Source organism: Boleophthalmus pectinirostris, unplaced genomic scaffold (assembly GCF_026225935.1).
Source record: "Boleophthalmus pectinirostris isolate CB_2022bp ecotype Guang Dong unplaced genomic scaffold, ASM2622593v1 HiC_scaffold_13, whole genome shotgun sequence".
NCBI lineage: Eukaryota > Metazoa > Chordata > Actinopteri > Gobiiformes > Gobiidae > Boleophthalmus > Boleophthalmus pectinirostris.
The window spans coordinates 7,248,752-7,265,375 of record NW_026571036.1 but is presented as its reverse complement, the minus strand read 5'-3'; the positions used below and the strand labels follow the sequence as shown (position 1 = coordinate 7,265,375).

General features: G+C 40.6%; 1 protein-coding gene across 1 annotated transcript in view; it reads right to left on the bottom strand.

Annotated features, from left to right (window-relative positions):
- Positions 1-8,747: 8,747 nt before the first annotated feature.
- Positions 8,748-16,624, bottom strand: part of otofa (otoferlin a) — a 349,247-nt gene continuing 341,370 nt past the window's right edge. The window contains 6 exon segments of the mRNA XM_055149496.1: positions 8,748-8,928; positions 9,304-9,404; positions 10,430-10,608; positions 10,740-10,981; positions 15,475-15,573; positions 15,870-15,958. Of these exon segments, the coding sequence (XP_055005471.1) occupies positions 8,748-8,928; positions 9,304-9,404; positions 10,430-10,608; positions 10,740-10,981; positions 15,475-15,573; positions 15,870-15,958 (891 nt within the window).

The following is a 16,624-nucleotide window of genomic DNA, read 5'->3' as shown; positions in this document are numbered from 1 at the left end:
TTAAATTATCTTAATCACTACCTACTTTACCTGGATTGTTCCACAGTGACATTATTGTACATTCAAGATCACCTTTTAAACCGACCTGTAACTGTACCTGCTCGTCTCCAGGTTAGACTGAAATAAAGACACCTGCAAATCACTTTCAAATATTTCTTTTATTTATCTCTCAAAATCTTCAGGACAAATTAGAAACAGGTATTGCACACATTTATAAAGAAACGTCTTGGAAAAAACAGGCAAAGTTTATAGTGCAACCTCTGTAGACCGGTGACAACGCACAAAACACAACGTATAGGACGCAAAACGACAACAAAAACCACAGCTCGAGCTCAGGCAAAAAGAAAGAGAGAAGAGAGAAGTAAGAGAAAGGACTGAAAAGTTCATTGGAAATAAATAAATACGCAACTGTACTCTTACATAATTGCATGCATTTTTAATTTAAATGTACATATGCATACAGTATATAATCTGATTTTAATTTATTTATTTTAATCTGATTTTATTTCAATTTTTGGGCATTTATTTAATTTTTTTCTGTCAATATATAATTTCTATAGAATTTTTAAACATTAATAATCTTAATAAGGGCTTTAAAATGTATGCAATTATGTTTGAAATCGATTTATTTACACATTTTTACATATTTCTACATCTTATATTTACTTATTTCCAATTAAATCATTTTAGTCCTCTATAAATGGCCACGAGGAAGTAAACAGGAAGTAGTTGTGGCCAATCAGGAGACACAAGTGCACTTTAGAGTCGTTTCCCATTGGACAGCGGTGAGGGTGGAGTTGGAGTCATGCCAACGCACACTTTTCACGATGACGCATGCATATTGATGTTTTAGACCGATTTTGTACTTCGCAACAGTTACCGATGGAATTTACAAGGTTCGAAAACAAAACTGGACAGGAAACGGATCTTAAATCAGTGGTTTTCAAACATTTGAGGTGTAGTTTAAGTCTCTTTTCTCAAATGACATGGGCGTTCCGCAAGGCTCAGTGTTGGGGCCACTATTATTTATGTTTATTAATGTATGTAAATGCTGATGAACTCGTCGTAATGACTAAGATGCTCAGAATGCAAAAGATAAGTGAGGAAGAAATGCAAACTGTTTAAAGGTTCTATAGAAAGCAAAAAAATGACTCTTTTGCGCTTTAACTCACGTTATAATGTTGTTATCGCATCAAAAAAAGACCTGGAGTTGTGTTTTGTTTCATTCACACACGTTAACACACTTTATTATTATTAATCTGTCTTCATTTCCAAAGCTCAAAATTATTCTTTGCTCCACCTTGTGATGTCATGAAGTGGTAGTGGTTTCAAGCAGTGGTGTCACTTTCAGAACAAACATAAAGGTGCCAAAAAAAAAAAAAAAAAAAAATCTGTAATATTTGATGGTTTTTTGTTTTGTTTTTTTTACTCAAAATGATGCGGAATCATGTTATTAACATTAATAATCACCAACAGAATATAAATCTTAGACCACAACACCTGAACCAGGACTGAACCAGGTCTAAACCAGCACTGAACCAGGACTGAACCAGGTCTAAACCAGACTGAACCAGGACTATAACTGGACTAAACCAGGACTGAACAAGGACAAAACAGGACTAAACCAGTACTAAACCAGGACTAAACCAGGTCTAAACCAGAACTGAACCAGGACTGAGCCAGGACTGAACCAGGATTATAACTGGACTAAACCAGGACTGAACAAGGACAAAACAGGACTAAACCAGGACTATAACTGGACTAAATCAGGTCTAAACCAGAACTGTGCCAAGACTGAACCAGGATTTAAACAGGATTATAACTTTACTAAACCAGGACTAAACCAGGACTATAACTGGACTAAATCAGGACCGAACAAGGACAAAACAGGACTAAACCAGGACTAAACCAGTACTAAACCAGGACTAAACCAGGTCTAAACCAGAACTGAACCAGGACTGAGCCAGGACTGAACCAGGATTATAACTGGACTAAACCAGGACTGAACAAGGACAAAACAGGACTAAACCAGGACTATAACTGGACTAAATCAGGACTATACCAGGACTAAACCAGGTCTAAACCAGAACTGTGCCAAGACTGAACCAGGACTTAAACAGGATTATAACTTTACTAAACCAGGACTAAACCAGGACTATAACTGGACTAAACAAGGACTAAACCAGGACAAAACAGGACTAAACCAGGACTAAACCAGTACTAAACCAGGACTAAACCAGGTCTAAACCAGAACTGAACCAGGACTGAGCCAGGACTGAACCAGGATTATAACTGGACTAAACCAGGACTGAACAAGGACAAAACAGGACTAAACCAGGACTATAACTGGACTAAATCAGGACTATACCAGGACTAAACCAGGTCTAAACCAGAACTGTGCCAAGACTGAACCAGGACTTAAACAGGATTATAACTTTACTAAACCAGGACTAAACCAGGACTATAACTGGACTAAACAAGGACTAAACCAGGTCTAAACTAGAACTGAACCAGGACTAAACCAGTACAGACTAATCTTGGACTTGAGGGTGAGCGGGCGAACTCCGAGCCCGTGAAACTGGGCGTCCACAAAGCGCAATCGGGTGACAGCTGCGCTTAGTCTTGTGGGACGTGGAGCTCTGTGCCACTCAGTCCTGGTTCAGTCCTGGTTCAGTCCTGGTTCAGTCCTGGTTCAGTCCTGGTCCCTCATGTTTCAGGTCACTATGGGACAGTTCTGCAGATTTCATGAGCCTATGCAGTTTGTTTTCACCATTGCCAGTAGCTCTGGTTTGACATTTAAGTTGTAGCTTTTATATATATATATTGTTGTTTTTTTTTATATCTCACATCTCACTACACCCCTGTTTTCATGAAACAAAACAAAACACAACTCCAGTTCTGTTTGTGAAGAGGAAACAACATTATAACACAGATCAGAAAAAAAAAAACAGAACCAAACCTGGACAAAAATACCATCGTTCCCCACCAGGAGGCAGCAGCACCCCGGTTTGAGAACCACTGTTTTAAAAGCAAAGAGGAGAGTCGCACGTAGATTCGCAAACAGCTTTTCTAATCAGCCATCTTTGGTCCGATTGATCGATTCTGTAAACATAAAAACCACTTCATAATATTCATGTTCACTTCATGGTCCCTGATTTCCGGACGACGCGAGTCCACTGAAAAACTAGGTCCAAACCAGATCTAAGCTACATCAAAAACTCAAAACTAAACGTAAATGTAGTAAAAATTAAGCTTCGTATTTTTATTTTATCATATTTTTTGTGAATTGTGATTAGGAAAAAACACTTCAAAAGCACATTTAACAACTTTAAAACCAACTCCCGCGTCATCTCGTGTCTTTATCAAAATAGTCTTCACACTAGAATTACATTATTACTCTTCAGATGTGCAAAAATGCAAAATATTGTTCAATTGTTCCCCTCAAATCTGTGTTTTTATTACAGCAAAGTTCTTAAATCTTCTCTTCTCTGACCACTATGAAAATAATAAGAGTAAATCCTTTGTGGGTTTAATATTTGTGTAGTAATTCTGTTTAACGCATGCCCATGAGTGAGTTAGAACTACTGTAGAATAGAGCAAAAATATTATTATAATTATTGCAATAGTCTTGAAGTAAAAGTACAAATTAAACCCCATTCACACATGCGGTCTGACCCGGGAATTTACCTGCATTTTGCCAGAACAGATTTCACAAGAGAGTTTCCTAAAGTGTGTTTTTTCTTGACAAATTGTTTAGAATTCTGAGCAACCAATGGCCAATAAGCTATGCCGATATTTTTATGCCGATACTGACTTAAAAACTCATCCACGACTCTTTTTTCACCAGAAACCCATGAGACAAATCATACGCTGTTTTTTTGTTGTTGTTTTTTTCTTGAAATTCTGTCATTGTTTAATAGGGTTTGACGTTATAAGTACTTTTTACTTCAGCCTAAACCCTTTCGGTGATGATCTATGGAATTGGAGTCGATGTTTTGTTTTTGTTTTGTAGTGTTGCAAAATGACCGAATGAACTACTACTACTACAGCGGTGCGGCCACGTTTTGTGCAGACTTCTGGAGTGTTCAAATTAGGCCCTGTTTATACGTACACAGGTATTTTTAAAAGTGGAGTCATTTCCCTTCGTTTGTACACATTTTTTTTACACGCAAATGGCAAATTCGCGTCTGAAAACGAATCTTTTTAAAAACTTCTTTAATTAGTATATATATATATATATAGGTAATCTTTTTTTTTTAATGTATTTATTTATTTAATTTATATATTTTTTATATATTTATTTTTATTTACTTATTTTTATTTATTTTATTATTTTGGTTATTACTGTTAACGCCTTATTTCTCAAGCGCTCACAAGGATGTATATGTTATAATATATACTGCAAATGTACTGGAATATGTATGTTGCATTTGTAAAGGTAATATCTTTATACTCTTGTCTCCGGGAAAGTTCTTATGTTCTTTTTATTTTGTGTGAAAATCAAAAAGAAAAGTTCCAAAAAAAAAAAAAAAAAGAAAAAAAAATCTGGTTACAGTGGAGATTCTGGAAAACTACGGTTTGACGTTTGCGTGTAAAGTGAGATAAATGAAGTTTTAGGAGCTGACGAGCCAAAAGAGCGAACACTTTTCATGTGTTTGCATTTACACACACAGCTGATGTATCATTATTCAGGCTGGTGTCACCTAGTGCCTCTGCTCAATTTCATTTTTCTCCAGCAACTAGGTCAGGAATCGGAATACACTACCTTCTTCCTACGGGATTTGGGACAAGCTTAATATACCAATTAGCCACGTTAGCGGTGCATTACATACGTGACCACCAAATAGCAGCGATTGGTTAAATGACAAAAAGTACCCGCATACTGTCAAGCAAACAAGTTCTAACACTGTGAGGTCAGTCTGATGAATCAGGCTTCATATCCATGACCAGAGACGAATGAGATCAGCAATTTTGTCACTTCTTTAACAGATCTGTGGAGAGGTGAGCCTGCTCAGTAATGCATGTTTTTATTTTTTTTTATTTTTTGAGTAATACTTATCAGTAATGAAATAAATGCTACAGGTTTGAATCTAATCCAGGCGCCGCTCAGAGGCTTGTTGTAGTTCTCACGGCGCTCGATGGCGAATTTATGCAGGTCGATGTAAATGAAAACTTTTTTGAAAACGATGCAGTGTGCACGATGTTATTTTGGAAAACAGAAAGAGGGAAATATTCGTTTCTTAACATACCTGTCTATGTGTAAACGTCGCCTAAAGCTTTATGTGGATTCTTAAAGCAGCAGGTCGACCAAAACAAAATATCGGTTTGTGTTGGAAGTTTAAGGCCGACAGCCGATTCGCTCAAAAGTGCAAATATTGGCCAAGTGATATATTGGCCAGTCTTTATTTCACATTTTAAATCTGGCAATTTCTTGGGCAAATTAGTGTGAATATGCAGGGAAAGATTACGTGTGGATAAAGCCAGAACATTTACATTACCACTACTTGGCAAAGGAGAAATTCATTGGCTGTTTCGTTTCTCCAGTGTCGCGTTCACTGCAGTTTTCACTAAACTGAATGGAGTAGAGCACATTGCTTTGTTTGTGGCTCGGTGTTTTATCCTTTGGGTCGACCAGTTTCTGTCTTAAGGATCTCGTGTTGTCTGAAAATTCTCTGTAATTTTTCAGAAACACCGGCCATGTAAGGAATAGTTACCCCCTTTCTGGGTTCTGCTTCTCTGTTGTCCTGTTTTTTTTTTAGCTCTCTTGGTAGCTCCACTACTTGGTAACGAGTTTGGTTTTCTATTTTCAAGCTTAATTTCCTTGGTTTTTATTAGTTTTCTGGTAACGAGCTTAGTTTCTTTTTTCCATTTTTATTCAGTTCAAATGATGATGAGTTCAAAAGCCAAATGCAGGTTGTGTGTGAACAAAACAGACCCGGTAAAGTTCTGGGACTCGTGCATGTGTGAATGGAGGTCACTTTTGAGTGTTTTGACATTTTGTACGTGACAATTTTCTCGTAAACATGTGTGAATCTGACTTTAAAGTGAATTCCAAAATCTTAAATCCGGTCCCATTAAAGAAAACACAAATTTCTACACAGATTAGTTCAGCATTAGGAAGCATTCACAGTTGACGTTATTTGGTCTTAATTTGTTAGATACTTAAATTATTAGATTCAAGCTGGGACTAAACCAAACCAGGCGATGTACTGGTCTGAAATAAGTCTGAACCAGTCCAAAACCAGAGCTAAATGAGGTCTAAAGTCAAGAGCTGATGTAAACCAAGGCTAAACCAGGTCTAAATCCAGTCTCAAACTTAACAAACAGGACTAAATCCAGTCTAAACCAGGTCTAAATACAGACTAAACCAGGACTAAAGCCAATCCAAGCCCAGCCCATGTCCAAACCAAAACCAAATCAGGTCTAAACCAGCTCAATTTAGATCTAAACAAAGATTAAACCAAATCTAAACCAGGACAAAGCTAGAGTAAAATCCGTACTAAACCCTGGGACCAAAGGGACTGTAGACCGGGTGTAAACAGGTTGCCCCCGCTCCCCTCCTCAGGCCCCCAGGAGCTTCTTGACCAGGTATCCGGGCATGCTGTAGAGGAAGAGCCCCAGCATGATGAGCAGGAGCAGGGCCAGCACCACCTTGATGATGAGCCACTTGTATCGGGTACAGATCAGGTAGCGCACGGCCTTCAGGGGACTCAGGAACCACAGGAAGGTCGTGTCCGGGCGGCTGCGGGGGTCGTCCGGGGGGTCGGGGGTCAGGCGGGGGGAGGAGGAGGAGGAGGGTGAGGGTGAGGGGGGGGGGTGTGGGTTTGTGAAATGGTGAGGGGGAAACAAGAGAGATACGGCTTGTGTTAGCAGATGTACATTTATAGGATGGAGGTAAACGAACCCAATCAGCTCTTGTGTTTTAACCTGTGTGTTCATAAAAGTGTTATTGTTTCAGTTTTTGAGCTTTTAACCATGTTGTAAAGTTCTACTCTGATCAAAAACATGTATGGAGTTAGTTTTTGTTTCATTCAAATACATGGATTATCGTTAATATCTAATATCTAGGATCTATTAACCAGGAGTCAAATACTAAATGTGCACTGCTGGATGGTCTGATTGTCTCCATGGGGATATTACAGCTTTGTCTGGTATGTTTCACAGTACGTCAAGAGGCTAACTATGGACATTTGAGATGCTACAGGCTTTTTACACCATTGTTTCTCAAAGACTGGGTTGCAAGAGATTTTTGTCATGATCTAACCAAGCTGGCGCCGCCTAGTGCCTCTGCTCCATTTCATTTTTCTGCAGTGACCAGGTCAGAAATCAGAATACAACAGACGATTTGCAAGAACCCCGGAAGTTGTAGACTGCGCACTGGCCAATCAGCGAAGAGCTGTGAAGCCATGACGTCAAATTCAAGCGTCTGTCTGGGTCCCTTTTGTATTACAGCACAACATGAAATAAAGCGGTCGAGATGGATGTAGACGAAGACAGACATTCTGTGTTGGAAACGATTCCCGAGATCGAGGATTTAAAGCCAGAACAAAGAGAATATCTGGTGAATTTTGTCAAGGGGAAAGATTTTATTGCCCTTCTTCCTACAAGATTTGGCGCATTACATACATCACGACCAAATAGCAGTGATTGGTTAAATAAAAAAAAGTACCCGCCTACTGTCGAGCGAATGAATCCTAATGCTGCGCGGTCAGACGGTTTCCACAAAGTGAAACTGGCTGATGAATCAGGCTACTGTTTTACACCAGATGTGGAAGCAATTGTGGTAGAAGAACCTTCCAGAAGAAATACTCTGAGACCCTGCATAGGAAATACTTTGAGGGAATGGCCCGTTTAATCACCAGAGTAGAATAAGAGTGAGGTCTTTCCTGTTGTGTTCCACTGAGACGCACAGTGGAAATGTTCCTGCAGCAAAACCTGAATTTCCCTCAAGCTCAATAAAGTATCTCTCTCTCTTTCTATGACTTTAAACTGATTAAACCCTGCTGCTAAATATTCGAGGCAAAGCAGTAACATCTAAATTGGAGACAATCACCTGTGGACACCTTACCCAAAAAGTTAAGTAGTATATCGTTAAGTTGTGATAGTTTTCAGTTGGCGTTTTTGTAATACTTTGAGGACACATTTCACAAAAAAAAATATATATATATATATCCCCAGATTTTTAAAATCAGATTTAATATCAAACTCATTTCTCTAGTGTGTTTAAAAATCCTCCAAAATACTATTAATGTACATTGCCCTTGACACAGAGTGAAGGCTTCACGATGAGCAGCAATGATTGAATACACCCCCCGACAATGACACCAGATTTTGAACTGCTTTTCAACATTTAAGTGTACAAAAATGAATAGGTGTAGGAAATTGATTATCTTAATTATACATATTATTACAGTTTTGGTTCTTGATTTGAAATAGGTGAGAAGTTAAGATAATGTCCCAACTTCTACTTTTCTGTGGAGGATGAATACTGAGGTGTATTTCCATGATTAGTTGTTGAAAAGCAATATTTTCTTAAGTGTTATTGGCACATAGAGTAAACAAAAGACGACAAAGGACTCCACAGCTGGCCCACAGGGAATTTAAAGGAGAACATAAGTGCATCTGTGACAGACAGGGGGCGACAGAGAGCCCACAAACAGCAGCAGAAACCGTAGAAGAAGTAGATTTGATTTGGGCGAAGGCTACCGGCTCCTCAGGCCCCCCAGCTCCTCGGGCCCCCAGACTCCTCAGGCCCCCAGCATCTTCTTGACCAGGTACCCGGGCAGAGAGTAGAGGAAGAGGCCCAGCATGAGCAGCAGCAGCACCACGCCCAGCACCTTCAGGATCAGCCAGTGGTAGTTGTGCCAGATGAAGTAACCAATGGACTTGAGAGGGCCCAAGAACCACATGAGACTGGTGTCCGGGCGACTTCAGGAGGAAGGAGGGAGGATAAGAGGAAAAGGAGGAGGAGAGGGAGGGGTTAGGGCGTGAGGAGGGAATGTAGAACGGAGGTCATAGGTCAGAGTGGGATCAGGAGACACGGCAGAGGGAGGGGCAGACAGAGGGAGAGACAGGTGAAGAGGAGCGACAGTGCAAACAGCAGTGGGTCTATACACGGATACGTAATATTTGTTTCATTCATTTGTTGCACTATTGTAAATGATGTAACTGGAGAAACTGCTCTTTGCACTGTGTGTCTGATCCATACTGGTAGTTACTGTGGTCAGATGTACCTGCAGATCTATCGTTACAGACTCTAGAGTGAGCGCGCTCAGTAGAGGAGTGCAGGAACGACAGACTTACTTTGGTTTCTCCAGAGGATCCGGTTCATTCCGGCCCAGGCCCACAGGACTCTTCTCTGCCTCCTCCGCTGTCACCAGGTGCAGCTCCGCCTCTACTTTACCCTGTAACACACAAGGCTTATGTACATTATTCTGGAGAAAAAGTAAACACAGCCAGGAAGATCACTGGAGCACCACTTCTCCTCCCTGCAAAAGAAATACACACCACCTGCCTCACCCACAAAGACATCACAATTGTGAGCGATGCAAGTGACACCACACAATCTGTTCAGCCTCCTGCCCTTTGGGAGGACGTACACAAGCCTCTGTTTCCCCATCACCAGACTCACTAACAGCTTCATCCACCAGGCTGTTAGGATGCTGAACTCTCTCCTCTCTAACCACCAGGCGACCAAGAAGGAGGAATCTGCGTCTCCCCAAAGAAGAACACTTGGACTTTTCCATTTATTATCATTTATTTATATGATTATGAGTGAGAAAGATAATTTGTTTCATATGAAGAATTGACAATTCTAAATAAATTGTTTTGAATTTGAATTCAAAGCATTGGACAACCATGGCAGACTCCCATCACAAGCAGTGGTTTGTATGGATGATCAGTGACATACTGTATATTAAATTTATATTCAGGTGGAAAGAATAAACCAAAACAAGGCAAATCTTGGGCATTTCAGCTGTCTGGGGGACTAACATGGGAATTACTCTGAAATGGAGAAAACAGTCCCTATTTATTTAACCAATTTTGGTACGCTGTCTTAGGAAAATCGTGTTTTTTTTTTTGTTTTTTTTTTTTATTGTAATCTTAGCCAAGCATGATGGATGAATTTATTTATTTATGGAACAAAAGCATTGTGTTCTGGAGCACTGTAACACTTTATTATGTTATTGTGTTTATTATGTAATTGTGTTTGTTCATGTTTATTGTACATAATGTCGATGAATGAAATGTTAAATGTGAGACCAGCCTCTCAAATATGCAAAACAAATTTACGTATTGGTGCGAATAAAGCAACTGAACCTAACCTTTTGAATGTCCACACATCATTCAGATCATTCTTTTTTAGATATACGCTGAACTCGTGGTTTTATGAATAATCCACACAAAGCTAAAGCCCTGTCCTCCTCACCGTCAGCTCCATGTCGTCGTTCTCATCGCGAGCCACAAAGGGCCACCAGCCTTTGACCCTCTTCTGTTTGAAGATGGAGATGGTGGGCAGCTCCTGCTCCTTCCTGATCATGTCTAGAGTGCACTGTTTGGCCGTCTTTGCCCCGCGAGGGAAACGGTTCAGGTCCAGCTCAATGGCACCTGAAGAGAAAGACCTCACCGTTTAATCCAGGAGACACTTACAGACACAGATAAAAACTACTGAATTCAAACTTTCAATGGTTTCCACATTTATCAGTTGTTTTGAGTGAAAAAGTGTGATACTCTCTTACCCAGGAAGTCATCAGCAGAGAAGTGGTCTGCATCCCACACCTGCAGGGTCAGTCTGGGGGGGATCTTGTACTCCGTCTCGTCCCAGGAGAACATGGACTCCTTCTTGGAGATGACGATCTTCTCTTCGGCCATGAGGTAATCGAAGGGGAACACGAAGCGCCAGTTAAAGTTGCCCTCTCCTGTCAGGGAGTGGTAGTGCACGTCTGTGTCCTGCTTGTCCTCCTGCTGACCCTTCAGCCATCTGCATGAAAACAGGACAACATTATACTGACAATAACCACGACATGTACAGAGGAGTTAGTTGGTACTAGTCATGCACTTCGCCAAATGTGTTTTTTAGTAATTTGTAAATTTGATTATTTGATTTGAGACATTTAAAGTCAACAAGAGAGATGATGCTAAAAGGTCCAGTACAGTGTGTGACGCTCCAATATCAAATCTAAACACACATACATGTACACATACCTGCATAAGAGGTTCAGCAAACTCTTTTTAAATCCTTTTTCCCACCCTCTCCCCCTATTGGTCAGCCTTGGAATTGCACTATGTGAGTAACAGGTGGATTTAGTCAATAGGTGGGTTTCACGTGACGTCACAGGGCTACATTTGTCAGCACGCAAAATCAGATGGAGGGCAGGAAGTGAACTGACTGGAGGAAAGTGAACAAGCGATTTTTGTTGGAGTACCGAATATAGTCGTCCACAAAGGTCAGAAATGGGAAAAGCTGACAGAACAACGCCGTAAAAAGTGGATTACAAACCTGTTTGCGGTCGGGAGGAGCAGAATTCGCTAATGCTCGTGTCTGCAGTGACCACTTCGTCAAAGGTTTGTTACAAAGCTAAACTGTTTTTTGTGGTTTACCTAAACATAAACGAATCATTAACGACTAACGGCGAACGACGTTTGTTGACATTAGTTCAGATGGAGGTCACTGCCGATACACTGCAGTTTTTCCCATAACATCTATACACATAAAATAACAGAAACACTCACCCCGGCGAAGACCAAACCATAATCATCATTTAGGCGTTTTGCACCAGGGTTGAGGACCCATCCACAAAAAAAGTTATATACCTCCAAACTTTTGTACACCTTCATCTGTTGTCTGGTGTAGAACGATGTCTGAAGAGCTAAATAGTTCGTGATATCCCCTGCCTCGATTGTCGGCAAATCTTTTATTTCGGTTGAAAATTCTCTCATTTTCAATAAGATGGGGTCACGCCCAATATATTTGTCGACTAACTGCTTGTACTTTTGCCTCGCTACTGGCTCTAAATCCTGACAATAAGAACTGTTCTCCATATCTGTGTTCTCCAGAGCCGTGTTTGTCGTGTTTGCCTTCACTTCCTGCCCTCCACCTGACATTCGCGCATCATCGTGATCACATGACTGAAACCCTCCTATTGCACTAAAGTGTGAATTGTATTTTTTTGGTTCATGGCTCACCCCTAACTGACCACCACCTTAAATCCAGAATGTATCTTCAAACTGAACTCCTGAGGTCAGTGCTGTGTGTGTGAAGCAGACTTGACTTTGGAGCATCACAAAATAAATAAAGCCATGCAGGTCTGGCACAATGCAGACTGTAGAAACCAAACCACAGAGTCCATCATGTGCTGTGACAAACACCTGCATAAATCATGAGGGAAAAGGGGGAAACAGAGTTGTGCGTGTGGTAAAACTGCAGCTTCCACAGCTGTGGAGATCAAACTGTGACCAGACAGCAGAAGACTTCATATACTCCATGTAGAAAAGTACATGCAGTAACTTCAGGTGGATCGTTGCTTTGTTTTTGTGACTTCATATGTCCGTACACATGCCAGGTGTTTAAAGGTGCACTGTGTCACTTTTCCGGGGGAGTGTACGCCACCTGTCGTCTCTATGAAGATGATATCGCTTGGAATGTTCAACAGCACAGTTATTTATCGTTTTTATTTATTATTTTGGTAATACTTTATAATAACTACACCTTATTTAGCCTTAATAAAGCATGAACAAAGACTTAATTAATAATGATTCACGCTTAGTAACTACTTAATTACTACATGAATTAGCACTTAACTTGCACTTAATTCACCTGTGCTGTAAATAGTTACTCAATACTTCTTAATTACTCGTGAACTAACCATTTGCATGTTTACAAATGCATATTTAAGTACACATTTGAGCATTAATTAATGATTAATAAGCTATGAGAGAATGATTTACTAATAATACAATACAATGATCATTCAGGCAGCTGTTATCTGTTAGTCAAGTCTTTCTGAGAGCTTTTCTAAAGTGAAGACGAATTATGTTTATGAAACATTTACTAAGGTTGGTCAAATTCCAGAGAAACAATAATGCATTACCAGTAAATCATTCTCTCATGGCTTACTAATCATTAATAAATGCTCAAATTTGTACTTAAATATACATTTACAAATGCACACACAAATGGTTAGTTCATGAGTAATTAAGTAAGAAATACTTATGAGTAACTATTTACAGCACAGGTGAATTAAGTGCAAGTTAAGTGCTAATTCATGTAGTAATTAAGTAGTTACTAAGCGTGAATCATTATTAATTAAGTCTTTGTTCATGCTTTATTAAGGCTAAATAAGGTGTAGTTATTATAAAGTGATACCATTATTTTTTATTTAAGTTTTGCTCTAAGTGAAGTGTACTTTTATTTTTTTGCAATGACGTTCCAGACTGACGAGTAGGAGGAAAACCCTACGCCAGAAAAGTTTCACAGTGCATCTTTTTTGATTATCAGTCATTTTAATACAAAACCATACCACAAACACCACTTAATTTACATTTTACAGGGAATATTTACACTGGGTTTGCAATATTTGAACAATAATTAAAGTATTAAGTGCATACAAGTGGAAAAAAAGCAGATTTTGAAACATCCTTGAGCAAAATGAAAGCCACATAAAGGAGGAGAAGTGTTGGTGTGGTATGGTCTTGACTGTTGATTTTCACATATTGCATTAGGTTTGCGTGCTTAAGTCAAAAGGCAAGCGAGTTGTGCGTGCTGAATGAAAACTGGAGTGGGTCAAAGAGGTAAAGTCGGGGCTCTGGGGAGATCAGGAGAGAGGAGACAACAGGAGGAGGGAGAGACGAGACTGGAGCATGAAGAGAAGACAAGAGCCCGGTTTAGTACGTGAGTGAGGACACAGGAGACAAATTAAGGACTCAGATGGTGGAGAGGAAACAAGGAGACGCGATGAAGGATTTAGGAAGTACTGCAGGAGACAAGATAAAGGCTGTAGATGGGAGGAGATAAAACAGGGAGACTTAAAGAAGAAGAAGAAGAAGAAGAAGAAGACAACATCATCGCTTTAGAAAGTTAAAGAGGAGACAAGGAGAGAAGCCTTTGGTTTGAGGAGGTAGGAGAGGAGGAGACAAGCTGTAGGAGGTAGGAGAGGAGGAGACAAAGTAAGGTCTTTAGGAAGTAGGAGAAGAGGAGACAAGCTGTAGAAGGTAGGAGAGGAAGAGACAATGTAAGGTCTTTAGGCGTTAGAAGAGGAGGAGATAAGGTAAGGTCTTTAGGAGGTAGGAAAGTAGAAGACACGGTAAGGTCTTTAGGAGGTAGGGGAGGAGGAGACAAGGTAAGGGTTTTAGGAGTTAGGAAAGCAGAAGGTAAGGTATTTAGGAAGTAGAAGAGGAAGAGACAAGGTAAGGTCTTTCGGAAGTAGGAGAGAAGGAGACAAGGTAAGGTCTTTAGGAGGCTGGAGAGGAGGAGACAAAGTAAGGTCTTTAGGCGTTAGAAGAGAAGGAGACAAGGTAAGGGCTTTAGGAAGTAGGAGTGGAAGAGACAAAGGTAAGGTCTTTAGGAGGTAGGAGAGGAGGAGACAAAGTGAGGTCTTTAGGACTTAGGAGAAGAAGAGACAAGGTAAGGTCTTTAGGAGGTAGGAGAGGAGGAGACAAGTTAAGGTCTTTTGGAAGTAGGAGAGAAGGAGACAAGGTAAGAGCTTTAGAAAGTGGGAGAGGAGGAGACAAGGTGAGGTCTTTAGGACTTAGGAGAAGAAGAGACAAGGTACGGTCTTTTGGAAGTAGGAGAGAAGGAGACAAGGTAAGAGCTTTAGAAAGTGGGAGAGGAGGAGACAAGGTGAGGTCTTTAGGAAGCAGGAGAGGAGGAGACACGGTAAGATCTTTAGGAAGTAGGAAAGGGGAAGAAGGTAAGGTCTTTAGGAGGTAGAAGAGGAAAAAACAAGGTAAGGGTTTTAGGATGCAGGAGAGGAGGAGATAAAGTAAGGTCTTTAAAAGGTAGAAGAATAGGAGACAAGGTAAGGTCTTTAGGAGTTAGGAGAGGAGAAGGTAAGGTCTTTAGGAAGTAGGAGAGTAAACTGTGTTCTAGGAGGTACTGGAGTAAATCAGAAGATGAAGTGTTGGTATGAGAGGACACAGGAGACGTGGAGATGGCTGTAGGATGTAGGAGACTGTACGAGCCATGCGATGGGTGGTGTGTTTACCCCCTGACATAGATGTCAGACATCTTCTCTCCTGTCATGAAAGCATCGTCCTCTAGAATAACGTCATCAGTGTTCCAAATAATTACACGCAGCTCAAAGCTGGACAGAGCACGAGCGGAGAGAAGAGAGGACAGACACACAGACACCACAGACACACACCCACACAAATGGACAAGACAAAACAAAAGCATGGTTAAATAAAGAGAAAAACTGCACGCACAGCGCACACGCGGGAGCAGCCTGCACACGCCGCTGGCCCGCCCGTACCTACCCCCGCACAAATATGTCACTGGACTTTTCCCCAGTGAAGAAATCATCGTCCTCCAGAATTACTTCGTCTGTATTCCAAATAATCACCCTGAGCTCATATCTGGTGAGGGACGAGGAACACAAGCGCACTTCAATATGGACAGTACACAAGAGCGAACGCTACACTCACCATGTTAACTTAGATACTACCTGGAAATATGAGATACTACAGAATGAATACAACAGTACTCCCATTACTGCTATCATCAACATGTACAGTATGATCAAAATATTACAAAATTCATAACATTTCATCATTCAGCTGAAATTAACAACACAATAATTACATCATTTGTGAAAAATAAAAAAGCAAAGGTTAATTTCTCCTGTCTGCTTCCTCGTCTGTCTTGGCTGTACCTTTTTGGTTTCCGTGGCGATATGTCCAGAGCAGGTCCTGGGGCGGGCGAGTCCATGGGGAACATGTCCACCCACATTTCAATCCGGCCCTGAACAGACACGAGGAAAACTGTGACACGCTTTTTAACAAGTATGAACTCCACATTACTTTTTCAAAAGAGACACTATGTCACTTTTCTGACTCCTGCTTGTCTCCATGGAGTTATTTATTCTTTGCTCAGGATCTAACTCCAAGGAGACAAGCAGGTGAACCACCAGACCAACTTACAGAGCAGATCTGTGAAGAGGCTCCCAGTAAAATGTTTTCAGTGTATTAATGTTGTGGAATCTGTGTATCGTTCGTTCATTTGTTTTAAAATATAAAACCAAAAATAAGAAAATGAAAAAACAAAGATTTTCTTCATTATTTGTCTCCAAAACCAAAATGAAAAAGCGGATAATGACTAATTTTTTTCATTTTTCGGTTTTGTGTTTAAACGGATAACGATCGTTTCCAGTTTCATGACATAAACTGTGATGCCGGATTTTTGCGCCGCATACGGACTGAACCAGGACTAAGCCAGGACTAAAACAGGACTGAACAGGTCTAAACCAGGTCTAAACCAGAATTGAACCAGGACTAAACCAGGTCTCAGTCCTGGTCTCAGTCCCGGTCTCAGTCCCGGTCTCAGTCCCGGTCTAATCCCGGTCTCAGTCCTGGTCTCAGTCCCGGTCTCAGTCCTAGTCTAATCCCGGTCTCAGTCTCGGTCTCAGTC